At 44.3% G+C, this 27,675-nt stretch overlaps 1 protein-coding gene across 1 annotated transcript; it reads left to right on the top strand.

Annotated features, from left to right (window-relative positions):
* Positions 1 to 760: 760 nt before the first annotated feature.
* PRDM14 (PR/SET domain 14) lies at positions 761 to 19,250 on the top strand. Its single transcript, XM_059392875.1, has 7 exons — positions 761 to 1,460; positions 2,011 to 2,064; positions 2,148 to 2,305; positions 3,506 to 3,776; positions 8,471 to 8,673; positions 15,080 to 15,181; positions 19,023 to 19,250. Exons 1-7 carry the CDS (start codon positions 761 to 763, stop codon positions 19,248 to 19,250), a joined length of 1,716 nt encoding a protein of 571 aa, XP_059248858.1.
* The last annotated feature ends 8,425 nt before the right edge of the window (positions 19,251 to 27,675 follow it).

Genomic DNA, 27,675 nt, shown 5'->3' with positions numbered 1-27,675 from the left:
ACTTGGGGAATGTGGCGGGACTCGGCCCACGTGGCAAACCCGGCGCCGGCTGCGGAGCTCTGAGGAGAGCCCAAGGTGGCGCCCTCCTCGTCGCGGCAGCGGGGCCCGTGGGTCCGCGGGGTCAGACCCTATGCTCGAGGAGGGGCGGCGGCCTTTCGGACCTCTCCTTGGCTCCGGGAGCGCGTCTCCTTCTGCACGAACCGCCCGGGGGCCCTTGACCCTGCCTTCGCCTCTGGGTACCCAGGAGCTCCTGGAGCAGCCGCCTGCTCGAAAGCCCAGTAAGGCCTCGCGCTCGGCTCCAGTCCCCTGGAGTAGGAGGGCCCGGGGGGCTCCGACCCACTCTGTAAAAGAGTTTCGTAGAGCAGAGGAGCGGGAGGAAGAGGGAACTTCAGAAGGATTTTGCAGGAGCCGGGTTTGGGTTCGGTAGTAGAGAATGGGTTGTTGGATACCAGCTGTGCTTGGTCAAGGTGTGCTTGGGGGAGAGAAGGCAAAAGCGACACTTACGGGAACTTGGAGTCGAGCAAGATCCCGGAAGGTTTTTCGTTTGGGGTTTTTGTGTGTGTGTTTGCATTGCAGTTCTTTTTTGCCTTGTTTGTGGGGGTAGGGCTTGCGGGATCGAACTGGGAGCTTTATGCGATTCCCTTGGACCCGGGGCTAACTTGGATGGTGGAGGGTAGGCAAGTGGCAGCGGGGCCGCCGCGCCCCGCGCCCCTCAGCTGCGCTTGCTTTCCCGCAGACGCGCGGCGCGCTGTTGCCGGGGATGGCTCTGCGGCCACCAGGTGAAGCTGGACCCCAGGACAAGGTGTGCTACGCGCCCGAAAGGATCCAGCGCACCCCTCAACACCTGGACGCCTACTACATGCCTTTCCCGTCCTATGGCCACTATGGGAACATGCTAACCACTGCGGAGGAAGACTTCCAACCTTTCCCGCAGCTGGAGGCCGCAGTGTCTGCATCCCATGCTTTGCCCGCCTTTGCCTTCCGGCCGGCTCCTCCCTTGCTGAACTCCAGCCTGGCACTGCAGAGGGAGCCGCTCTACGATCTGCCCTGGTACAGCAAGCTGTCTCCGTGGTTCCCAGTCCCCCACCTCCCCAGAGAGGTGCCTCGCTTCAACAGCAGCCACGAGTATACAGGCGCCACCAGTGAAGACTTGGGACACATTAGTGGCCGAAGCGACAATGGGCAGTGTTGTGGACCTGAGATTTTAATTCCGCCGTCGGCTGCAAATGCTTCCTTGTTGCCGGAGGGGCTGAAGACGCCTCAGTTATTACACTACTCACCCAGCAAGCGGTCTGAGGAGGGTTCCAAACTCCCGAGCCAACCAGGAAAGTCGTCTCACCGTTACCACTTCACCCAGGAGGACCTGCACTTAGTTCTGTTCGGGGTCATTCCCAGCGTGGAGCACTCCGCCCCGCTGCACCATGCTATTTCCGGCTTCCTGGTCCCCACAGACAGCTCTGGTAAAGGTGGTCATATTGGGAGGGAGTCAGATTGGCTGGGAATACAGGTGGGAGCAGGAGTGGGAAAGGGGGGCATCAAGGTGGCTCTGAGACTGTCCCAAGTCTGGTGGCGAAGTGTACATATTTCCCATCAGAGTACGGAGCTTGGGGACACGTGGCTCATTTCTTGCCTAAATGCATGATTCCTAAGGTTTTTTTAGCAGAAGCTGAGGGTCAGGAGACACATGCTTCACACAGTGGACTTGTCAGCTGGGATCAGATTCTACCAGGCTGTACCGGGTATCTCTGTGAGAGCCTCATGCAATTCCTACTTGGGAGTTCCAGCCTCCCCACCTAGCTTGCCCTTAGTCCCAGCATTATCTCCGATTCTCAAGTTATTTAAATTTGCAGAATGGGGTTAATTACATAACTTTGCAAGGGTTGTTCTCAGTCTCAAAGGAGAAATTTTATATGTAAAAGGAGCAGGAAAAACATAAAGGATAATGGTTAACCTCCAAGAAGTAGGGAAGGAAACACCTTATGAAAAATAAAATTTAACCCTTTTTTCTAGGATCCGATTCTCTCTGTCAAACTCTGGATAAAGACTCCCTTCAGCTACCAGAAGGTAGGCAGGGCTTCTTGCCTGGATTTCTGTCCCTGAAGGAATACAGTTTTCTCACTGGCTTTCCTACCTTGGCTTTCCGCTAGGTCTCTGCCTCAAGCAGACGACCTTCGGTGACCTGCGGCATTTTGGCGTGTTCTGCAGCAGCCTCATTGCTAAAGGAGTCAGGTTTGGGCCCTTTCAAGGTAAAGTGGTCAACGCCAGTGAAGTCAAGACGTATGGAGACAATTCTCTGATGTGGGAGGTAAATGAAATTATGCTTCTGGTGGGTCTACAAAGTGGAAACTGACACTGGTGGGAAACAGTGTGGGCTTCTGGCCCTCTGGGAGAATCCTAGCCTGGGAGAGGGCACACTCTTGCTGTCCAAGCTGTCCCAGCTGTCCATTTTACAAGATGAAGAGAAGGAAAGGCTGATGCTCATTCCACCAAGATACCTCTGCATGCATTCTTGGTGTTTTGTGGAAGAGTAGCAGTGGAATATACATTCAAAGAATTCGTATTTGTCTATATTTGTAGGCAACACCAGATGCTTTAGAGGTTATACACAGTGTGCTAAGAATAGGCCAAAGAGAATAAAAACACATTTTTAAATTTGTGATATCATTTGCCTGTGAAATTAGCTGTGGATTTTGGAAAAACTGATACTCTTGATTCTGTTTGGGACATGCTAGTAGGACTCCAGTTTGTCAATATATCCGATCCCTCCCCTTGACCTTGATTTTCTACTTCTAGGAATATGGTTTATTAAGGTAATCTGAAATTCGGAGTATGTGGAATATGTTAATCACAAAGTTGCTTATAATAACAAAACACTGGAGCTGGTGGAATTGCCCAGAGCAGAGAAAGAATTAAAATATGGCTCTGCTAATATGCATGACAACTAGGTGGGGATAAAGCACAAAACTAATTGGTTGTCTTTAAGTTGGGAATTAAATGCAACCTTCTCTTGTTTCCCTTTTCTCTGCTTATGGAATTAACATACTCGCTATAGAAATGTGGAAATTAAGCAAGTGATGAGAGTAAGAATCTTTAAAAAATGCCACAGCAGGGGCTCCTGGGTGGCTTAGTCATTAGGTGTCTGCCTTCAGCTCAGGTCATGATCCCAGGGCCCTGGGAACGAGGCTGCATCAAGCAGGGAGCTCGGCAGGAAACCTGCTTCTCTCCCTCTCCCACTTCCCCTGCTTGTGTTCCCTGTCTCGCTGTGTCTCTCTATCAAATAAGTAAAATCTTTAAAAAAAAAAAAAAGAAAGAAAGAAAAGAAAGAATGTCACAGCACCTATAGAGCTATTCTTAAGCTAATAATTCTATTTGGGCTTAATACTAATAAATAATAAATATATTCAGTAGACTCATGCTTGAGATTTGGACTATAAATTTTTAGTAAGTAAGTTTACTTTATAGGGTGGGGGGAATACATTTTAAACTTTGTTTTTATTTTATTTAGATCTTTGAAGATGGTCATTTGAGCCACTTTATAGATGGCAAAGGAGGTGCAGGGAACTGGATGTCCTATGTCAACTGTGCCCGTTTCCCCAAGGAGCAGAACCTAGTTGCCGTGCAGTGTCAAGGGCAGATCTTTTATGAGAGCTGCAAGGAGATCTGCCCGAACCAAGAGCTTCTTGTGTGGTACGGAGACTGCTATGAAAAGTTTCTGGACATTCCTGTGAGCCTTCAAGTCACAGAACAGGGGAAGCAGGCGCCTGGGCCCTCTGAAGGTGAGTGCACACCTTTGCCTTTCCCAGTGAGGCTCTTCTGGTGGAAGGACTCGGCTCTTTTCTGAACATGAAACACCACCCCCACCACCACCCCCTACCAATGACCTGTCTGCTAACCTGTGGAGCTCCTCCCCATCAGAGGCTAATGCTGCCCTGCCCGGAAACTTAAGGGAGGGTGTCTCTAACCAGGGGGCACTACCCAGCTGGAGGAAAATGCCTTCATCTTTCCAAAGCTGCGGAAGCTACTTCTATTCACAAGGATACCTTTTCTTTTTCCCCCTTCACCTCCTTCCGGAGAAAAAAATAGAAGCAAAATAAATGGATGCAACCTCTTGCCTAGGTGAGCCAGTTTCTGGTTCGTTTCTGCTCAGACTGATACAGCCGATGACTCCCATCAACACTCTGTCCAGAGCAGGGCTTTCCAAATGGGGTTTGCAGCACCTTAATGTGGTGGGAAATCAATTTAGTGTTTTAGACCATCTTTAAAGGAAAAAATATAATAACGGAATTAGAATAAAGTAGAATAGAAATTGTCGATGCGAATCTAAAGTATGAGCAAGCATTGTTTTGGTGAAGTTTTTGTTTCAAATGGAGATGTGTGTGTGCTGAGTCTCAAATAGAAAATGTTTTTCTTACTGTGGATCTTAGGCGCCTTTGGGAAACATTGAGCTACACTCTTGCTCTCAAATTTTAATGTGGGTGTGAGAATCTGGGGATCTTGGAAAGATGCAGATTCTCAGTCAGGGCTGGGACCTGAGATATCCCGCATTTCTATCAAGTTTCCAGGGGAGGCCGATGCGGTTGGCCCCTGGACAACGTGTGAGCAGCACGAACCTAGAGGACCAGAAACCCACTCCCTGGGAGTGAGCCTCTGGAATTTGCATTTTTAAAACGCTTTCTGACTGATTTTTGCATACACACAAAAGCTGAACCCCTGATCTAGTAGGTTATATGAGATAAATGCAAATTACTGTATGTGTGTAATACTACTGAAGCCCACCTTATGTTATAATAGATGTAATAAGTAACAAGTTAAAAAAGGAAAAGTGAATTGCTTTCATCACACACTACGTGATTGTATGCGTGCAAATCTCCCTTGTAAACCGAGACCCTTCAGAGCAGGAAATAATTCTAAATACCTTAATATCCCCGACTCCTGGATATTGAATGAAAGCAGAAGACATTAGGACCAACACGGGAAACGCTGCTTAGGGATGAGATGGTGTTGGGCTGGGAGAGGGAAGGCAACCCAAGTTTGGGGAATAGTGAAGCCAAAGAAAAGACATGCTCACAGGGATTCGGAAGTGAGTGATGAACAGCCTCTTGTTTCAAAAGTCCAAATAGTGAGGGCTTGTCAGAACTGTTTTGGTAAACTATCTTCCTGCTACCCCCAACATGTGAATGGCAAAGGGATAAAGTCAGGGGGTGGTGGTGAGATTGTAGGACTCTCTGAAGTCTGTGGACCTCACAGTTGTTTCTTACTTAGCACCAAACCAAGTAACCTTTTTGGTCACTTCCAAAGTGTACTGTACTTGAGACAAAAGTGAAAAATGGATTTGAGAAACAAATCCATGCTTCATAACTCACAAACTACACTCAGCTATTACAGTGATCATGACTTTTGATTTCTCAAGAATACTCTTCCCGAAATTTGTCTTCAGAAAATAGTCCAGAAGGGAAACCTTTTGTCCCTGAGGATTTTTATTACGGCACCATCCCTATTAGTGAAAAATAGCAAACAACCTAAATACTCAATAGTGGAATAATTCTTACACAAATGATGGTATATGAACATATAGACTAATATGCAGAAATCAGAAATTCCCATCTGGTAACAAGGAATAGGGATGAAGGCTTAGAATAGTAAGCGGGGTTGAATAATACGTATTTGGGACAACGTATAGAAGGAACTTGGTAAACAATTTAATTCATTGGAAAGAATTATGGATGAATTCATTTGTTTTCTATTGTGAAGTGGTTTGGGATAAGTTTAAAAAGGAAAGAAAAATGAAAATTTCTCTCTCCTCTCAAAAGAACTGTTTTCCTCAAAGGCTTTTGGCGAGGATTGGTGGGAACTTAGCCTTTTCAGGTCTTGAGTGGGAGGGAAGAGTCTGGACCCTATGTGGGCGGGTTATTTGAGTATGCAGGCCTGCAGAGTGTGTGTTTTGGGGGATGGAGGTGTGGAATGTGAAGAGGGCTCTTAATTGTTACGAAACTCTGAACTGTGTGTGGTGGGGCAGGAAGCATCATTGTCAATATTGGGAAACCCCTCAGCTAAAAAGAGGAGTTGACTGAGGTGGGACATGGGGTGGGGAGGGAAAGAAAGAAGAAAAGGGAACAGGGTAAAATCATTAGGTTAAGTAAAATTTCCAAAGACTTGAGCAGAAAATGTAGGCAGCGGAGCCCTAATTAGGAAGGATGGCTTGTCCTTTTTTTGCCTAAGCGGTTCTTCTGCACACTCAATATTGAAGCATGATTCTGAATTTTGCTGTGCTTTAGTGCTTTGAATTGTAATATTACTGATCCCTATCTTGTAGACCCTATCTTCTTCCCACTGCTGGAACAGGAAGGCCCGGTATTTTTGACCAATGAAAATGCTGGCTCTGATCTAAAACCATCCCAGCAAGGGAATTCTGAGCGGATTAGCACCTCAATGAAAGTGATAGACATCCCAGGCAATGGATAGTCCTGGGGTTGGCCGTTGCCTTCCTGGTTATTTACTTAATGAATGGTTTATTTCCTTAGCCACCTGTTAAACGTGCCTGGGATGTAGTTATCAACTAACAAAGCCCCTGATGGATAGCTTCCCTGCAGACCCGGTGCTAAGAAGATTTCCATCTACAGACTCCTGCATATACTTACTGCTGGCTCTTCTCTCCCTCCCTGGGGCCAGACAATGGGGTCTCGATGATGCATTCACAGTCAAAGCCACTTGATCCTCTGGAATCCAGAGTGTCCTCTGCAGGGATGCTTTTGTAGGTGGCCCCAGAACTCTCCCCTCCCCCAACAATAGACACCCCTGGACCTGGGGCCTCCCTTGCTAGAGTCGGCTGAACCCTCTCTAACCTCTCTCCCCCTCCCTCCTCCATGGATAAAAACAGATTTACCTTTCTGGGTATTAAGTCTATCACTCAGCGATAGTATCACTCATATTGGTAAGAGCCCAATAAGTGATAGGATTAAATTAATCATCATGATAACCCTTTGAATACAAGAGAAGGCAAGATAATGGTCATCCTTACTCCCTGCATTTTGGTTCTTGCTCTGGAATCCTTTCCAGAAGTTCAGGGAGGCAAATGGCAAGCTAAACAGGTACCTAAGACTTTGTGAATGGGGCCAATGGGAACAGCCCTTGTGAAGTCTAGGAAGTAAGCTGTTGGTGTCCATCATTGTCTGGTCGCCATTGACCAACGTGAACTGCCCTGAACTTAGAGCTTAACCTGATCTGAAAGGGACACAGTATGTATGTTTGGTATGTTAACCTAACCTCCCAACACATGCCAGTCCAGTCAAGAGTCTGTTTAAGAACTGTAGGGTTGGGGCACCTGGGTGGCTCAGTGGTTAAGCCGCTGCCTTCGGCTCAGGTCATGATCTCAGGGTCCTGGGAACGAGTCCCGCATCGGGCTCTCTGCTCGGCAGGGAGCCTGCTTCCTCCTCTCTCTCTCTGCCTGCCTCTCTACCTACTTGTGATTTCTCTCTGTCAAATAAATAAAAAAAAAAAGAACTGTAGGGTTGATGGGGTGCCTGGGTGGCTCAGTCGTTAAGCATCTGCCTTGAGTTCAGGTCATGATCCCAGAGTTCTGGGATTGAGCCCCGCATTGTGCTCCCTGCTCAGTGGGAAGCCTGCTTCTCCCTCTCCCACTCTCCCTGCTTGTGTTCCTTCTTTCTCTGCCAAATAAATAAAATATTTTTTTAAAAAAGAAGAGAAGAACTGTAGGGTTGGGTGGGGCACCTGGATGGCTCAGTCTGTTAAGTGGGTTCAGTGTCTGCCTTCTAAGCATCTGCTCAGGTCATCTCAGGGTCCTCATATTGATCCAGCTTCACTGGGCTCCCTGCTTCTCCCTCTCCCCCTGCTTATGCGCTTGCTCTCTCTCTCTCTCTCTCTTCCTCCTCTCAAATAAATAAATCTTAAAAAAAGAAAAAAAAAGGAACTGTAAGGTTGAAGTGCTCTTAAATAGGGCTGGAGGCAGGGCTTCAGCAGATACATTTCATTAAACAAAAGGGAAGGAGAACCTACAAATTGAGAGATTGAACAAACATAGCAAACCATAGACAACAAAAAGACTTGGAATCCGAAATTGAACTTATTGGAAAATAATTAAACTTGTGTGTACACATGTATTTCTTTAAGGAGTAAGAGTTAATTGCTTAGGTATAACAATATGGTTACTACTTTTTAAAAAAGTATTATCTTTAATAGATTGCAGTTTGAGGTATTTATGAACCAAAATGATTATTAGTGTTGAAATAGTCATGGAGGCAAGTGATACAAATGAAAGCGAAATTAGCTCTGAGTTGGACATTGTGAAAGCTCGGTGTTGAGCCCATTAGGGTTTATTATTCCATTATTTTGACTTTAGCATATGTTTAAAATTGTCATGAAAATTTTAAAAAATCCTTTGGGAGGAAGTTAAAAATGAGGGATGGGAACTCACTAAGCCACAGGCCCTTATTCCTAACCCTGTGTTTGACAGAGGCTGCAGAAGGTTACAGATGTGAAAGATGTGGAAAAGTATTTACCTACAAATATTATAGAGATAAGCATCTGAAGTACACCCCCTGTGTGGACAAGGGTGACAGGAAATTCCCCTGCAATCTCTGCAAACGATCCTTTGAGAAGCGGGACCGGCTCCGCATCCATGTCCTTCACGTCCATGAGAAGCACCGGCCTCACAAGGTAAGAAGGTGGGCGGGGAATGACAGGCGGCCCATGACTCCCTTGGCTTCCGTGCTCCTTCCTCAAACCCCTGATTCCATACCGAGGGTCCCCTAGGTCTGAGCTGCTAGGACACAGTGCCCGATGACACAGGGTCTGTGAGGGAACGGTGCCTTGAAGGGCAGATGCGAGCTGGAGCCATGACAGAGTGCTGGGGACAGATGCACAGGTAGAGAGGGGCACAGAGGAAGGGGGTGGTCTTGAGATGAGTCCAGAAGGACAACGGGTGTCTGATTCATATGCAGGGCAGGGTTGGTCGGGGATGGGAGAGGGTCGAGGCATTCCAGGTGGGAAGGAGCCTATACATGCTTTTAGGTAACTGTATTGTGTTCCATTATCTGTGCAGGCATATTGACAATTATAGACAAACATGAAGCATGGGCATGGCCAGGGAATGGAAGGCCTTTGTGGCACACCGAGGATTTTGTCAGGAAGAAAAGCAACAAAGGCAATAGGGAGCCATTTTCTGCCATTCCAGATAGCTGGTCACGCTGCCAGGCTTGGTGCAAAAAAAGTACAAGTGACCGTTGGGCTTACCTAGAAGAAAGGATGGGACCTGGGTGCAGACAGATACGGGTTTGACTCCCGGACCTGTCAGGACTAGCTGATGAGGTTACCGCCTGAGTGACTCCAGAGTCCCAGTCTTTTTCTTTAGAAAACTGAGAGCGGTTTTCATAAAATAGCCCTTTTGCACCCCCTCCCATTCACAGCTACGCTTCCAGAAAAATCCCAAACAATCATGGCATTATTTATTCCTGTAAAGTTTGAGTATCTTTACAATAATCTAAGAATTCCTTTTTGCTCATTAAAAGACATGTAATACAATTAGTTTTTTTTTTTTTAAGTTTATTTATTTATTTGACCACAAGTCAGCAGAGAGGCAGGCAGAGAGAGATAGGGGGAAGCAGGCTCCCTGCTCAGCAGAAAACCCGACATAGGGCTCAATCCCAGGACCCTGAGATCATGACCTGAGCTGAAGGCAGAGGCTTAACCCACCAAGACAGTCAGGTGCCCCTACAATTAGTTTTTAACAGCCCCTTGGTGGTCTAGATCTATGAAGATATCCGCAACACCCCAGACTCCTCCAAATCCCACTTCCCACAGAAAAGCACATACTTAACCAGAATTCTATGAACATTTGAAGTATTAAGACAGTGAAATTATTTCTCACCCATGGATAGGAAAAAGAGGAAAAGTTACATTCCAGTATTCTGACAGTAAAAAGTGAGATAACCCTGTGTTCATCAACACAAGTGGTTGTAAAAAATTATGGTTTGCTTATTAAGCCAAACAAGTTGCAGAATATGGATAGAGTGATACCATTTGAAATGGTTTATTATGGAGGCCACGCATGATATGCTCACACACAAATGGAAAAACACCAAGTGATGCCTCCAACCGCTGTCATTTTGGGAATAGGATTAAGAACAAAGTCAAGAGAGCACCTGGGTGGCTCAGAGCATTAAGCCTCTGCCTTCAGCTCCCGTCATGGTCTCCAGGTCCTGGGATTGAGTCCCGAGTTGGGCTCTATGCTCAGCAGGGAGCCTGCTTCCCCCTCTCTCTCTGCCTGCCTCTCTGCCTACTTGTGATCATCTCTCTCTGTGTGTGTCAAATAAATAAATAAAATCTTTAAAAAAAAGTCAAGAGCAGTTTTCCCTTTCACTCAATCAACATTTAGTTTTTTATTTCCAGTTTGTACTTTTTAACATGAGAAGAGAATATATGCTTGGTAATTAGAATTTGGAGAGAACCCGGCAAGCCACCTGATAGGCCATGCCCCACATGAAGACATTTAAGGTGTAATTTTTCTTCGATGTGTTTATGTGAACATGCACATATTTTTAATACACTTGGGGTTACGATGAGGCTGCTTTTCTGACTTAACACCAAATCATAAGTAATTTATAAACTTAGGAATGACTGCATCAGCGCGTGATATGGATGGGCCTTCACTTATGTAACCGATCGCCCGACGTGCAGATTTCTCCCCAGTGTGTCTGCAGTGAACGATATTCCATAGAAATCATCACAATTTTCCACTTTTGATGACTTCCTTGGGATAGACTCCTAGAAGTAGAAAAACTGGGTCATAGACTGTGTATAATTTGAAGGCTCGAATGGAGAGCTGAACAGCTTTCTGGGGAAGATGTGGGTTTATAATGCAGACGATGAGCCTTCCTGTGAAGGAGGCAACACAGGGTCTCTTACCGACCGTTGTCCTTCCATGCTGCCATTTTGGTGGATGAAATAGTATTTTGCTTTTATGTGCATCTTAATTGATAACATGGATTAAACGTTTGCACTATATTTTATCGGCTCTCTGTATTTGTCCTGTGATCTGTCCACATGTGTCCTTGGAAAATAGGTCTATTGCTACGTGCTTTTGTAATACTATTTTTCAAGCCATAGTTTATCAGTTCTAGGTTTTTATGTTTCTGAAGTGTATGTTTTCAGAAACCGACTGTGTTTAACAAGGGGTGGTATGCCTAATTTTCATTGGCAGCGTTTTCCTTTCCAGTTAGCACAGCAAGTGATCCTAACCTGAGGGGATGTGCGCCGCTGGGATATTTGTCAGACTTGCTGCAGCTAGATCAAAGGGTGTTGGTTAAGAAAGTAGAAGCTGAAGGGCATCTTGAAGGTTATCAGAGCTCCATCAGGATATTTCTGCTAGGGGCGCCTGGGTGGCTCAGTGGGTTAAGCCGCTGCCCTTGGCTCAGGTCATGATCTCAGGGTCCTGGGATCGAGCCCGGCATCGGGCTCTCCGCTCAGCAGGGAGCCTGCTTCCTCCTCTCTCTCTGCCTGCCTCTCTGCCTACTTGTGATCTCTCTCTGTCAAATAAATAAATAAAATCTTAAAAAAAAAAAAAAAGATATTTCTGCTAAAATGTTGGCCGGGTCCTTCGCTTAAACTCTGGAGACAGTGGTGGTCTTGGGTAGGGGTTTGAGGGGAGAAGCTGTACTCAGCTGCTGCCATCTTTGAAACTGGGGGACCGTAGACCAGGCTGTCCGTAGATGACAGGGATGACAAGGAAGGCATGGAAGCTGGGAAGAGGGAAGCAAGGAGCCCGTTTTATGGTAGGATGGAGGAATAATTGTTTTATTTATTTTTTTTAAGGGTTTGTTTTGTTTGCTTTTGACAGTGAGAGAGACAGAGAGTGAATACAAGCAGGGGGAATGGGAGGGGGAGAAACAGGTTTTCTTCTAAGCAGAGAGCTCAATGCGGGGCTCAGTCCCAGGACTACAGGATCATGACCTGAGCCAGAGACAGACGCTTAATGACTGAGCCACCCAGGCATCCCAAGAATAATCATTTTAAACTGGCAATTCAAGAGGACGAGTCCCATGGCCTTTGTGTTCTGGAGAGTTCTTTAGTGATCTCTTTGCAAACTCTCTCTGAGTGGTCTTGTCTTTTATTATGACTCCACGGGAGATGGCAGGTGGGGGGGTGGCGTTGGTTAGACATCTGGGTGGCTTGGTCGCTCAGGTGTCATGATCTCAAGGTTCTGGGATGGAGCCCCACATCGAACTCCCTGGTTAGCGGGGAGTCTGCTTCTCCCTTTGACTCTCCCTCTGTTCTCTCTCTGTCTCAAATAAATAAGTAAAACCTTTCAAATATATATATCATGACTATAAATGGCATTTCACATGGGTATGGACCTCTATCCAAGAATTCTGTCCTGAGCTCGTGTAGCGTTTGTCTAGTTGCATTCTGAGCATCTCAAGTGGAGTTTCTCATGGCACCTCTGTTTCTTATTTTTACTGCCAAACATTTTTTATGCTCTTTTAGTTTTCTTCATTTTACACTAAGTTTGGTAGTTAGCTTTTAAGGTGGTGAAATATATTTAATTTGCAGAAACTCAAAACAAAATGTTTAAATTGAAGAAATTAAGGGGGAGGTTCTCCAATGAAGCAGACATGCAGAAACTAAGATAAATCATTAAACAAAAAAACAAAAACATTAAGTTTCTTCATGAAAGAGAAAAGGATTGATTGACAAAAATGTCAGAAGATGGTGGGTGTATAACCAGCAGTGGAAAGCCCTGTATTCCAGCCCTGTTTCCAGCATTTATTTATTTAATTTTTTAAAAAGATTTTATTTATTTATTTGACAGAGAGAGAGATCACAAGTAGGCAGAGAGGCAGACAGAGAGAGAGAGAGGGATGCAGGCCCCCTGTTGAGCAGAGAGCCCAATGCAGGATTCGATTCCAGGACCCCGGGATCATGACCTGAGCTGAAGGCAGAGGCTTTAACCCACTGAGCGACCCAGGCGCCCCTGTTTCCAGCATTTACAACTTAAATTGTACCTGCCTCCTTTTCAGATGACTGGTCAAGCAAAATTAGTGAAGACCACAAAAATGTCAGAGGAAATCCCTGTAGTTCATAACAATAAGTCCCAAAAATTTATCCAGGAATTTAGAAATGTCAGTCTTCTCCAACCTGAAATTCCTGACCAATGGAGAGAAGCATATTTTTCCAAAAATCATTGTTTCTTATATTCCATCAATTGCTCAAAATTATGCCAGACTTTTAACTTTCTTTGTATTTGGTTTTGACTTCTAAGCTTTTTGTTTTCGCTAGGATTTCTAATTCCAAGTGGAAGATGTAGTTTCCTAATTGCGTAATGATACTGACATTCTCGCTGAAAGCGTTCTGCAGGGAAACTTATATTGGAACCTGTTGCCTTCTAGGCCTGTGAACTGCCAACTTTGGACAGCTGTCATCACCTTCCTAAGTTAGTTCCAATGTTGTTTTTTTTTTTTTTTTCACTCTTCCTCTTTCTTGATTTCCTTTTTATAATACTGGGGTATATCTTCAAATAATTGTTTTTAAAGTTAACATACTGAAAAAATTTTGAGTCTTTTCTTTCTTTTCCGTGGGCTGCATGCTCAGCGTGAAGCCCAGGGCAGGGCTTGAACTCAAAACCCTGAGATCAAGGGCGCCTGGGTGGCTCAGTGGGTTAAGCCGCTGCCTTCGGCTCAGGTCATGATCTCAGGGTCCTGGGATCGAGTCCCGCATCGGGCTCTCTGCTCAGCAGAGAGCCTGCTTCCTCCTCTCTCTCTCTCTGCCTACTTGTGATTTCTCTCTGTCAAATAAATAAATAAAATCTTTAAAAAAAAAAAAAAAAAAAAACCCTGAGATCAAGACCTGAGCTGAGAGCAAGAGTCAGACACTTAACTGACTGAGCTGCACAGACACCCCTTCTTTTCTTTTTTTTTTTTTTAAGATTTTATTTATTTATTAGAAATCACAAGTAGGCAGAGAGGCAGGCAGAGAGAGAGAGAGAGAGAGAGAGAAGCAGACTCCCCGCTGAGCAGAAAGCCCGATGTGGGGCTTGATCCCAGAACCCTGGGATCATGATCTGAGCCGAAGGCAGAGGCTTTAACCCAATGAGCCACCCAGGCGCCCCCAGACACCCCTTCTTTGAGGATGTTTTACTTGCATATGTTTTTGATAGTTTGACTAGATACAAAGTTTCAGATAGAAAACTTTTCAAAAACCTTCAAGGCATCTTTTTATTTTCTCTCATCATTTGATGGCAACTTGTTTCTTATCTGTTTATAAGTAACTGGTTTTCTTCTTTGTGGAAATTGTTCTTTATCTTTGGAATTCTGAAGCTTTAACAGAACATGTCAGGTTGGATGTCTTTTCCCTTTTTTTCCTGTTTTGTAAACAGTACAAAGTACTGTTTCCGTTTGAAGGCACAAGTCCTAAACTGACAGGAATTTTATTGTTCATTCTTTGGTTATTATCTGTCTTCTAGAACTTTGTTCTCTCCTGGAACTCTTTTTGGCCAGATAATCAGGTTGAATCTACCTCTCTGTGCTTAACTTTTAATTTTTTTTGGCCTCATTCTCAGAAAGTCAGTCCCTATCTTATTTTTTACATCATGTATTTATTTATTTATTTTTTTTTTTTTAAAGATTTTATTTATTTATTTGACAGGCAGAGATCACAAGTAGGCAGAGAGGCAGGCAGAGAGAGAGGAAGAAGCAAGCTCCCTGATGAGCTAAGAGCCCGATGTGGGGCTCGATCCCAGGACCCTGGGACCATGACCTGAGCCGAAGGCAGTGGCTTTAACCCACTGAGCCACCTAGGCGCCCCTACATCATGTATTTAGACTTGAGATTTTATCTGTTCTTTTTGCAGTATTAACTAAAGCATCTGACCAGAACCCATACTTCCAGAATCGTCAGCGTAGCCCTGGGTAGTCTTTCTGCTGCCCTAATTAGGCCCGTCAGCCTGAGTTCTATAACCTCTGCCTACAGCCATACATTGGATAAATAAAATATTTCACCTATTACTCCCAGATAAACACAATGGTAAAATGAAGATGTGATATTAACTGTGTGTTTCTTTTACACCTTAGTGTTCTACGTGTGGGAAATGTTTCTCTCAGTCTTCCAGCCTGAACAAACATACGAGAGTCCACTCTGGAGACAGACCATACCAGTGTGTTTATTGTACAAAGGTAAATGGAACCTCCTTCCAAGGTATCTACCTTGAGCCCTGTTTGGATGTTCATGGATAAGAACTTGAAGCATAAAGCCTGCTTATAAGGAGTTCTTGGTTAGTCCATTATCAGTCCCATCCCATTGCCACCCCTAAAAAAAGCTCCAGTTTGCTTAAGATGGTCAGATACGGCCTCCTATTACCAAATTGGTATTTAAGACATGTGTTATGAAATATACCCCCGAGGTCACTGGCATGGCTCAGTCTGTAAAGCATGAAACTCAGTCTCAGAGTTGGGAAGTTCAAGCCCCCCATTGGATGTAGAGAGTACTTAAATAAACAAACAAACAAATTTTTATTTTATTTTTTAAGATTTTATTTATTTATTTGACAGACAGAGATCACAAATAGGGAGAGAAGGAGGCAGAGAGAGAGGAGGAAACCGGCTCGCTGCTGAGCAGAGGGCCCAATGCGGGGCACGATCCCAGGACCCTGGGATCATGACCTGAGCTGTAGGCAGAGGCTTAACCCACTGAGCCACCCAGGTGCCCCGAACAAAATTAAAAAAAAAAAAAAAAAAAATACACCCCTAATTTATAGGGAGACCTAATGATGGCAGACATGATTACAAAGTATGTAAGAGCACAGGCTCTCCATGTCTCCACGTTCTAGACCAACATTGCCCAGCTGGAGTCTAATGTACATTATACAGAATACTGAGTGATAAAAATGAAGAGACAATTAAGTGGTTAGGGGTTTCTGGAATAAAACTGTAGTTTGACCAGGCTTTAGAAATCTTACCAAAATACCTCGTCTTTTTATTTTTTTCCTTTATTTATTTGACACAGAGAGAGATCACAAGTAGGCAGAGAGGCAGGCAGAAAGAGAGGGAGAAACAGGCTCCCTGCCAAGCAGAGAGCCCAACGTGGGGCTCGATCCTGGGACCCTGAGACCATGACCTGAGCTGAAGGCAGAGGCTTAACCCTCTGAGCCACCCAGGCGCCCCACTTCATGTCTTATTTTGAGGATAAGCATCTGAACTGTCCAGTGCTTAGTTAGCCATTAACCATATATGGCTATTTAATAAGAATGAAATGAAATGGAAAATTCTGTAGTTTGGTTTCATCCTCCACATGTGGCTAGTGACCACCAAGCTGGATAGCATGGACATAGAATGTTTCCATCTCTGCAGAAAGCCCCTGTTTGACAGCACTGGAATAGACTGACCCTATCGTCCGGTTACTTAAATTTTTTATGATAAAGCCATAAAAGAAATGCAGGCCATATTAGGGGGACATCTAAGCCTCCCAAAGAAGCATAAAAGATTGAGTGTACCAGGCTTAGGGAAACAATACTGCTGAAGAAATTGCATGTCAATAGAATGGAAATAATCAACAGAGAAAAATGAGGCTGAGACCCGAGTCGACCAGATGGAACCAGCAGAGTGAAGGAGGTGACTGTGAATTAGTGTGAAAAAGGCAGGCTATCCTGGAGGATACATGCTGTCTAGCAGGATATTCAGAGCAAGGTCAAAATAGCCCCATAACACATCCTGTTTCTGGAGTTCTTACTCTGATCCCCACCTTGGACTTGTAGCTCTGCTGGGGTTGAGAGATGCTCTGAAGGGGAACTAAATCCACTTAGGACATGAACGAGTTATTTGGCATCCCGGGTTAGTCTCCAGTTACTTAAGCGGATGAAGACTGACATGTTCCAAACAAGTGTGGCTTGTGCACCTTCCTAGGTAGTGACCCAAGTCCAGACCCCTCAGAGTGTGGTGCTTCTCCCCCCAAATCTGAAGCCACCAGTTCCACCTGGTGTTTTCTGTCAGTGGACCCCCAAATGGAGTCATTATATCTCTAATATACTGCCTGAAGGTGACAAAGGTCAAAGCATAGTACTGAAATGAATGAGGAGAAAGGTTATAAATCGGGGAGAGAACAGAAGTGGCCAAGAAAAAATGTAAAAACAGCAAAGTACTAGTGTTACAGCCATTCTGGAAAAGTTCGGCAGTTGCACTAAAAATGAAACTTCTTAACTGCCATACAACCCAGCCGTTGTCCTCCTGGGCATTACCCCAGAAGTGAAGGCTTTACCTGTACACAAATGCTTGTCGCAGCTTTATTCTTGAGAACCCAGACCAGAAACAACCCAGACGTCCTTCAAGGGGTAAGTGATTGAACAGCCCGGGGCCCACCCTCACCAGGGAGTACTTCTCAACAATTAAACAGGCCTGGACTGGGAGCACCTGGGGGCTCAGTCAGTTAAGCCCCGCCTTAGGCTCTGGTCGTGATTCCAGGGTCCTGGGATCGAACCCCGCATTGGGTTCCCTGTTCAGCGGGAAGCCTGCTTCTCCCTCTCCCACTCTCCCTGCGCATTCTCGCTCACTCTCACTCTCGGTCTCAAATAAATAAAGAAAACCTTTATAAAAGGGGAGGGGAGACTTGGATCCATGGAGACCTCCATGGATCTCCAGAGAATTATGCTAAGTGAGAAGAGTCAATCCTAAACGTAGTATTCTTGAAGGGGTGAAGCAGTAGAAATGGAGAACAAATAAGTGACAGCCATAGCTTAAGAAAAAAGTGGGAGGTGGGTTGGGGGGAGATCTGTATGGCTCTAAAAGGGCAACCTGAGGGCGCTTGTTGGCTCAGTGGGTTAAGCCACTGCCTTCGGCTGGGATCATAATCTCAGGGTCCTGGGATCGAGCCCCACATCAGGCTCTTTGCTCAGCAGGGCACCTGCTTCCTTCTCTCTCTTCCTGCCTCTCTGCCTGCTTGTGATCTCTGTCAAGTAAATAAATAAAATCTTTAAAAAATAATAATAAAATTAAAAAAATAAAAGGGCAACCTGAGGTGTTGTTTGACAAATGGCCCACATCCGCGTCCTGGCTATGACACTGTACTATAGTCGTGTTAAGAGGCAAGCACTCAGGGACACTCCGTAAAGGGTACACAGAATCTCCAATAATAAAGTTTCAAGTTTTTGCTTGTTTTTTAGGGAGGCAGCATGTGTGAGCCAGGTGGAGGGGTAGATTGAAGAACAGAGAACCCCAAGCAGGCTCCACGCCCTGTGCAGAGCCTGACGTGGGACTCACTCCCACCATCCTGAGATCATGACCTGAGCCAAAATCAAGAGTCGGATGCTTCACCAACTGAGCCACCCAGGTGTCTCTCAGAAAGTTTAAGTTTAAAAAAAAAGAGAGAAAGGAACCAGAGCTCCCGGCTGGCTCAGTCAGTGGAGCATGTAACTCTTGATCTTGGAGTTGTAAGTTCAGGTCGTGTATAGGGTAGAAAGATTTACCTAAAAAAAAAAAAAAATCGTAGAGGGGCGCCTGGGTGGCTCAGTGGGTTAAAGCCTCTGCCTTCGGCTCAGGTCATGATCCCAGGGTCCTGGGATTGAGCCCCATGTAGGACTCTGCTCAGCAGGGAGCCTGCTTCTCTCTCTCTCTCTCTCTCTCTGTCTCTACCTGCCTCTCTGCCTACTTGTGGCCTCTGTCTGTCAAATAAATAAATAAATAAAAATCTTTTAAAAAAAATCATAGAAAGGAAAAAAATCAGTAAGATGCTGATAGATGCAGAGACCTTGGCCAAGAGTAGCTACTCCCCTAATGCAAGTTCTCTTGGAGTGTGGTCCTAGATCCACCTACGCTGGGATTTCTGGTTGAAATGGAGGCTCCTGAAGGTCAAGCCCTTTTTCATGAAGGCGGCTACTGTTGACCAGACGTGCTGCTCTGTAGCCTGAAAACCCAGATTCATCTGTCAGAGAACTAAGGCTCGGTAATGGTGAACTTAAGCCCTTGGTCTAGTTGGCTGTCTCGGTGAAGGAAGTTTACCTTTTCTTCTGCTTTTCATTCTCTGCAGAGATTCACAGCCTCCAGCATCCTCCGCACACACATCAGGCAGCACTCCGGGGAAAAGCCCTTCAAGTGCAAGTACTGTGGTAAATCCTTTGCATCGCACGCTGCCCATGATAGCCACGTGCGACGGTCGCACAAGGAGGATGAGGGCTGCTCTTGCGGCATCTGTGGAAAAACCTTCCCAGATCAAGAAGCATTCTACTCCCATGTGAAGCTCCATGAAGGCTACTAGCCCTCAGAGTACGGGGACCACGGAAAACCACAGGCTAAGATCTGGTCTGGGTTTTCCTTGCTTTGGGGGTGTGTCGTAGGGGCAGAGGGTAACTACATGGAGATGAGAAACAGAAAAGTGGAAATTTTCAAATTGATTTTTGCCAGCTTGCACAGAAATGTGTTTCACAGGAATGGAGTTTTGGTGAATTTATCTAGAGATAGTATGAGCTGGCTATTAATATTGAGCTTCCGGGTCTGGAAACTCCAGACAAACCCTGAGAGAGGGACTATATTTTACTTTGGGCACTGAGAGTAGAGTTTGATTTTGTGATGAAAAAGACCTTTTCTCTACTTGTGGCCTTGGGTCCCCGGTTGTAATATGGTTGTAGCTGTTACCTGGTCTATTCTTCATAGAATAAATTCTTTTTTTTTTTTTATAGAATAAATTCTTTAAAAATTCATTCAACCCTGAGCTTAATTAGTCTTGTAACTAAGTGTTCAGACATAAATTAATCTCCCATCTTTCTTGGATTGATTTTCAACCCCTAGTATCCACTCCTCCCCCATCGCGTGATAGTCGCCTGTTAATTTGTTCAGCACTGTACAGAATTACTCCTAGGACACAGAAGCTACTTATTCACCTCATCTTGAGCTTTGTAATTGGGGAAGAAAAATTATTATTACCAAACAAAGAAAGGCTTAAAAATTGTAGTTGACTAAAAAATAAATGTGTTTTTGTCTTGCTCTAGTTTCAAACCCAAATTCATTCAGAGAGACAAGTAGAATCTTCTCAGGTCTGATTATCCCGTTCATACTAGTATTTAGAACGTCAAAAATGGAGGTCCACTGAAGAGAAAAATGTGCCAAATCCATTATCAGGGGGCTGATGCAAACCTTGGGGGATATCTGTGCTAACATGCCTGAGAGAAACTCATCTCATGTGCGTAACAGTAGCCGAAGTTTGTAAATGAGCATGAGCCCTGGGAGATGGACCCTTGCGCTGGCCATCTGCAGAGATGGAAATCAAGGCTTAAGAGTCAGGAAGTGATGCAGCCTTCACCTCCAAGGGACAAAGCCAGGTCTGCCCACTCCACCACCCGGCTTCCTAACGAACAAACCAGTATGCTCAACTATGAATCCTGGTAAGGACATGGCCCTTTTCTATCAGTTATCCCGATATCAAAGCAAACAATGACCTACTTTTAAATATTCACATGGGACATTTAAGACCAGAATGGGTGTTCCATGGTGAGCCTAACTTCTAAGCTATTATGTCCCATGCCTAGCCATGGTGATATTGACTGCTTAGGAGTTTTCTTCACCCTTTATCCATGGTCCATGGCTTTCAAAGTGGAGCAAATTCAATATGGAACAGATGACCCATCCAGAGGGAGGCTCCCAGCTGTAGCAGAGTCCTTTGAGAAAGAGCCATAGTGCAGGTGGAAAGGCAGTGACAGATTTTCCTCTGGGGACTCCTCTGCTGTGTTGACCGGGGCTGAGTAATTTATCCTAATGGGAATGTGCCCTGTTGTTTTAGGACTGTTTTAGTTCATGTTAATTAAGTCAGAACAATGGTCTTTTGAAAAAATCCGGGCTCATCCTGTAATTAGGCAGCCTTTGACTGCTAGTTCATTCTACAGTCAAACAGGAAAGCAAGACATCAGGAACTCGTGTGATGCCGATTTTTTCACTAGTTGAATCCTTCGAAATAAGTACTTTGTTCTTCCAACTAACATAGTAGCAAAGGAAGGTAATAATGGTTTGGTTTTGTTTGGGGTTTTGTTTTTGTTTTTGTTTTTGTTTTTTGCCCTTTTTCTAACAGTCACTCCAAAATGCCCGCATGCCAAATAGCACTTAACGTGGACCAAGCAGGCCGCAAGGTTTGGATCATCCTGATCAGATTCCAGAGCTCAATTTTTGGTTTGGAAAATGGAGTCAATTTACAGCATCCTTCTTTAGTAATTCCCTTAAGGTCTCTTGTGTTTATTGAAAACATGTATCTCATCTTTTTTTTTTTTTTTTTTTTTTTTCTTAAAGTAAGCTTTACACCCAATATGGTGGTTAAACTCAAGACCTTAAGATCAAGAATCACATGCTCTGGGGCACCTGGGTAGCTCGGTGGGTTAAAGCCTCTGCCTTGGGCTGAGGTCATGATCCCAGGGTCCCGGGATAGAGCTCTCTGCTCACCGGGAGCCTGCTTCCACCTCTCTGCCTGCCTCTCTGCCTACTTGTGATATCTGCCTGTCAAATAAATAAATAAATAAATAAACTCTTAAAAAAAAAAAAAATCACATGCTCTACTGACTGAGTCAGTCAGATGCTCCTTAAATATATTTTAAAAATGCTTAAAGATAATTTGAGTCACTTATAACAATAATTTTAAAAAGACTAAGGCAGTCAATTTAGAAGACTAACCATTACATAAAAGTAGGGTGAAATTAAAGCTCTGGGCTGATACAATTACACTGGCTGGACATTGCTCGAACATAACACCTACAATACGGATTTTGGAGTTGGACAAACTTGTTTTGTCTGCCATTTCCTCATTTGCAAATGTTGGGGAAGTCATTTCATGTCTGAGATTTTTAACATTCTCATCCGTGAAATAATGTCATCATTATGTTGTAGGGTGTGATGAGGATTAACTAAAAATGAGATGACCTCCATTCTGGGTGATACTTCGGACAGCCATTTCCTTTCTCTTGTCAGTCACTCGAAGAGAGAATTACGTCGGTTTTATTGTTGCTATCTATCCTCTCAGGGTTCTCAAGAAGTGTGATTCCTGTATCAGCAGTGTCAATATCACCTGGGGACTTGTTAGGAAGGTGACTTCTCCGGCCCTACCCAGTATCTCCTGAATTAGATTCTGGGGGGAGGGGCCTACAATCCATATTAAAGTTTGAGAAATGTGGCTGTATTGGATTTCTCTAACTAGGCCCTACAGCGTAGCAATGGGTGAAACTGAGTAAGTAGCTGGGTGACTGGGAAAAATTCCAAAAGCTGTCTGTTAGAAAGAACCATTAGAATGCAGACTACAGGCACACTAGAGCTCTTCCTTGGAACAATGGATATCAACAGAACACAGTTTTGTCATTTTACCGTTGGAAATAACAGAACTCCTGCAGCTCGTACCGGATGGATGGAATTTAGAAGCCTTCTATGAGTTAGTTCCTCTGGTTATATTTCTTTTTCCAATCTAAGTCTGATGATTATCATTTGTTCAGAGTTTTTTTCGGTTGTTTTTTGTTTGTTTTGGGGGGGGGGTTAATGTATAAATAGGGACATCTGAACCCTGGAAAAATGGGCTCAAAGTAAAGTGGTCTCCTGATATTGATGGAGCTCTTAATGGGCCCTCGGGGCGTCCTTCTAGGACTGGGGGAAGTTGCTCTTTGTAATGAACAAAGCTATCAAAACAGACAGATGCTCCGGACCTCTATGACGCATGCACTGGGTTCAGCCTCAGGGCCATAAAGTCATGGCACCCTTTGTACCCAAGCAATGCAGGGCAGGGTGGGCCTGGGAGGAGCTGCCTTCGCTACGTGATAGAGATAAGGTCTCAAACACTGTCCTAGACCACCAATTATCTGTGAACCAAATTTGGACATCATGGGTTTATAGTATTTCATTCAAAGATTTTAAGTACTTGGAGAGTTATTTATGACTTCTTAGGGGCAGTAATCACACCCATCTGTGATTTCTTGAACGCTATCCAAAGTTCAGAAGAACAAATTTCTACACTGAATTCTTTCCATAGAATCAGTTAACTAGAACATAGTATTGCAGCACTTTTTTTGTTGGCATATGTCAAAAGGGAATAACCAAAACCTTTAAGGAAGGAGAGTGTTAAAATAGAGATAAACTACCTCATCGAAAGTATCTTCATAGAGTATGGCAATCTCATAGAAAACGATAGTTTTCTGGATTACCCTAAGAAGTTATACAAAAGATACAAAACACATGAAGCTTTCCTTTATTGTCGCAAAGAATTCTTACTTTATTTTTTTGTTGACTTAAAGTAACATTGATAAAATGCAGTATTTTGAAATGACATATTTAGCCCTAATCGCAGCAAAAGTAGAGAAGGTGGATACCTGGGTGGCTCAGTGGGTTAAAGCCTCTGCCTTCGGCTGGGATCATGATCCCAGGGTCCTGGGATCAAGTCCCGCATGGGGCTTTCTGCTCAGCAGGGAGCCTGCTTCCGTTCCTCTCTCTCTGCCTACTTGTGATCTCTGTCTGTCAAATAAATAGATAAAATCTTAAAAAAAAAAAGTAAAGAAGTTTCAGGGAAAAGACTGTGGTTTTATGTTTGCGTAAGTTCTCAGGATGAAGTATGCTTTCTTTTTTTAAAGATTTTATTTATTTATTTGACAGAGAGAAATCACAAGTAGATGGAGAGGCAGGCAGAGAGAGAGGGAAGCAGGCTCCCCGCCGAGCAGAGAGCCCGATATGGGACCCGATCCCAGGACCCTGAGATCATAACCCGAGCCGAAGGCAGAGGCTTAACCCACTGAGCCACCCAGGCGCCCCTGAAGTATGCTTTCACTGTCCTTTTTTTGTCTTATCTATCTCAAGATTTTTGTAATCTCATATATTAAAAAGTGGGATAAATTGTGTACATTTTCACGTATAAATTCTATCTATACACTCATGAAATTTGATTTGGATTAATTTCTAGCATGGTACTTTGGGCTGAAAGCAGTTTACTATCAAGAAAATATATATCAGGGACGCCTGGGTGGCTCAGTCCATTAATCAGCTGCCTTCCGCTTGGATCGTGGTCCTGGGGTCCTGGGATTGAGTCCCACATCGGGATCCCTGCTAAGTGGGGAGTCTGTTTCTCCCTCTGCCCCTCTCTCTCTCATGAATAAATAAATAAAATCTTAAAATATATATATGTAGATATATATCAAAAGCATTGAAATTCCGTTCTTGATTTTTACAAATGGTTTAAGAATGCCACATGCTCCTGCACTCGCTCTCACGGTAGGAAATCTTAAAAGAAAAAGGTGGGGGGAGGGGCAAGGTAGCTCCTAAGGTTGTTCCAATTTCTTCTTTAGAGGAAGGCTGCTCTCTCTGTTTCCTATTCTTTTTTTTTTTTATTTAAATTCAATTAACATATAATGTATTATTAGTTTTAGTGGTAGAGGTCAGTGATTCATCAGTCTTATATAATACCCAGTGCTCATCACATCCTGTGCTCTACTTAATGTCCCTAACCCAGGTATCCCATCCCCCCGTCTCCCCTCCAACAGCCCTTGGTTTGCTCCTATGATTAAGAGTCTCTTGGGGCGCCTGGGTGGCTCAGTGGGTTAAGCCACTGCCTTCGGCTCAGGTCATGATCTCAGAGTCCTGGGATCGAGTCCCGCATCGGGCTCTCTGCTCAGGGGAGAGCCTGCTTCCCTCTCTCTCTCTCTCTGGCTGCCTCTCCGTCTACTTGTGATTTCTCTCTGTCAAATTAATAAATAAAATCTTTAAAAAAAAAAAAAAAAGAGTCTCTTATGGATTATCTTCCTCTCTGGTTTCGTCTTGTTTTATTTTTCCCTCTCTCCCTTATGATCCTCTGTTTTGTTTCTTAAACTCCACACATGAATGAGATCATATGATAATTGTCTTTCTCTGATTGACTTATTTTGCTTAGCATAATACCCTCTAGTTCCATCCACATTGTTGCAAATGGCAATATTTCATTTTTGATGGCTGCATAATATTCCACTGTATATAGGTACCACATCTTCTTTATCTATGCTTCTGTCAGTGGACCTCTAGGCTCTTTCCATAGTTTGACTATTGTGGACGTTGCTGCTATAAACATTGGGGTGCCTTTGGATCACTACATTTATATCTTTGGAGTAAATACCCAGTAGTACAATTGCTGAATATAAGGTAGCTCTATTTTTAACTTCTTGATGAACCTCCATACCGTCTTCCAGAGTGGCTCTTCTGCTGGCATTCCCACCAGCCATGTAAGAGGATTCCCTTTCTCTGCATCCCCACCAACATCTGTTGTTTCTTGACTTGTTAATTTTAGTCATTCTGACTGATGGGAGGTAGTATCTCATTGCTTTGATTTGTATTTCCCTGATGCCGAGTGATGTGGAGCATTTTCTCATGTGTCTGTTGGCCATTTTTATGTCTTCTTTGAGAAAGACCTATTCATGTCTTAAGGCCATTCACATTCTTAAATACCAAACCCCCTCAGCTACAAATACACCCCTGGACAAGCCCAAGGCAAGTTTATTCCCTTAGTAAGAGGGCCTGAAATTTTCCCAGGTGACTGGAAGCCTAGAGCTGGGCAGTCAAGGCAGCATCATATCAGTCCTCCAAAACACTGACTCCCAGTCCCGGCTGAGGTGAGGATCTAGGAATCTGAACTTTTTATGAACAGCCAGATGGTTCTTACCAGAAGTTTGGGAAATGCCCGTCATCTTTAACAACATTTTGTGCCATTGTTGTAGTATATACTCTGAATAGTAAATGTTGAGGGGCACGGGTGGGGAGGGCAGGAGGGATGCTCCAAATCAGGCATTATTTTTTCTAAGTATCTCAAGAAGGCTTTCTGGGTCTCAGAGGCTTTTAAAACTGCCATGTAGGAATAAGAAGTGGTGGGGGGCCACTGGGTGGTTCAGTGGGTTAAAGCCTCTGCCTTCAGCTCAGGTCATGATCTCAGGGTCCTGGGATCAAGCCCCACATCAGGACTCTCTGCTCAGCAGGGAGCCTGCTTCCTCCTTTCTCTGCCTGCCTCTCGGCCTACTTGTGATCTCTGTCTGTCAAATAAATAAACTCTTTTGAAGGGGGGGGGATGAAAAATGAAAAATGGCATGTTCTCCCCATCGAGCCAGCCAGGTGCCCCCCCTCCATTTTACCACAATTAAAAAATTTTTTTTTATTTTTATTTTATTTTTATTTTTTATTTTTTAAAGATTTTATTTATTTATTTGTCAGAGAGAATGAGAGTGAGAGTGAGCACAGGCAGACAGAGTGGAAGGCAGAGGCAGAGGGAGAAGCAGGCTCCCTGCGGAGCAAGGAGCCCTATGTGGGATCCCAGGACGCTGGGATCATGACCTGCGCCGAAGGCAGCTGCTTAACCAACTGAGCCACCCAGGTGTCCCCCAAAAAAATTTTTTTTAAAAGAGGGACCTTCCTCTCTTGATGTCAGGGTTGTGAGTTCAAGCCCCACATTGGGTGTATATATTACTTAAAAATAAAATTGGGGGGCACCTGGGTAGCTCAGGTGGTTAAGTGTCTGCCCTCAGCTCAGTTTATGATCCCAGTGTCCTAGGATGGAGCCCTGCATCTGGCTCCCTGCTCGGCAGGAAGCCTGCTTCTCCCTCTCCCTCTGCCTGCAGCTCCCCCTGCTTGTGCTCACTCTCTGTCAAGTGAATAAATAAAATCTTTTTTTTTTTTTTTAAGGCTTTTTTAAGAAACTGAGATATTGACAGATACTACAAATGGACAAACCATCTGAATTCTGGGGTTCTAGAAGTACCATCTACTCCCAAAAGAAAAAGTACCACCCAGATGGAAGGCCTTTCCTGAACTCCGAATGGTTACTTCCCTGTTATCTAGTCTTTGTTCCTAATCTCTTCCTCTGGGATCCCAGCATTAACTGTAAAGTGAGGGCCGGACGCTCCCTCACTCCCGAGAGAAGCTTCACTTTCAGTGTTTACCCCATACCCCCTCTCTAAGTGGCTACCTGTCAGTTTCCATTTCAGCTCTACCTTTCTACTCCCGGGGCTGCTGACCACCAGCTGACATATTACCTGTATTGATTGTCTAAGAGCTGTCAAGGTGGAGGGAAAGACTATTCTAAGGCAGCCCCAAGCTCTTAGCTGAGTGGGATCATAAACGCCCCCATTAAAGGTTTCATTCAATAACAATCTTTGCTAAAGTAAATGGACATCAGTCTCCCACCCCCACCACGAATACAGAGCCCATTATCAATGGGCAAGAGAGCGCTGAACAGCGCTGGTATCAGTTTCCACATTTTCAAATGATTCTTTTAATGAAAAGCTGCGTTCTTTTCAGGCCATAAAACACCCAGGAAAAGTCTATTCATTTAGCTATGGTACATATTAGCTTATTTATTTATGGCTAATGCTGCCATCAGCATTCCCTGGATGTGGAGTTAACTCACTTAATGATTGCTTGATAAAGGGCTAAAAAGCAAATATGCTGAAACCGGCTCTCATGCAGGATGCACTGCCGACAGCCATGATCCAGAGTGATTTAAGTTGATTTTTTCATTTCAAACACAAATCCGCTGGTCTATACACTATGTAAAACTATTCATCACCCGTAGAGCATTTAATATTCGCATGCCTATTGGATCCAGAGCTCACAGAAATGTATTTTCCAACGATTTCATAGGAAATAAGCATAGTGCCATAATTTAACCAATTATCTTTAAAGAAAATCTTTAAAAAATAAAGGAAAATCTTTAACAC

Source organism: Mustela nigripes, chromosome 3 (assembly GCF_022355385.1).
Source record: "Mustela nigripes isolate SB6536 chromosome 3, MUSNIG.SB6536, whole genome shotgun sequence".
Classification (NCBI taxonomy): Eukaryota; Metazoa; Chordata; class Mammalia; order Carnivora; family Mustelidae; genus Mustela; species Mustela nigripes.
The sequence above is the reverse complement of the archived record's forward strand: the minus strand, read 5'-3'. Positions and strand labels throughout refer to the sequence as shown.

Coding starts and splice junctions, on each gene's coding strand:
- PRDM14 (XM_059392875.1), top strand. CDS start 761: ATGGCTCTGCGGCCACCAGGTGAAGCTGGACCCCAGGACAAGGTGTGC. Junction 3,777..8,470: donor GGCGCCTGGGCCCTCTGAAG/GTGAGTGCACAC, acceptor TGTGTTTGACAG/AGGCTGCAGAAGGTTACAGA. Junction 8,674..15,079: donor AGAAGCACCGGCCTCACAAG/GTAAGAAGGTGG, acceptor TTTACACCTTAG/TGTTCTACGTGTGGGAAATG.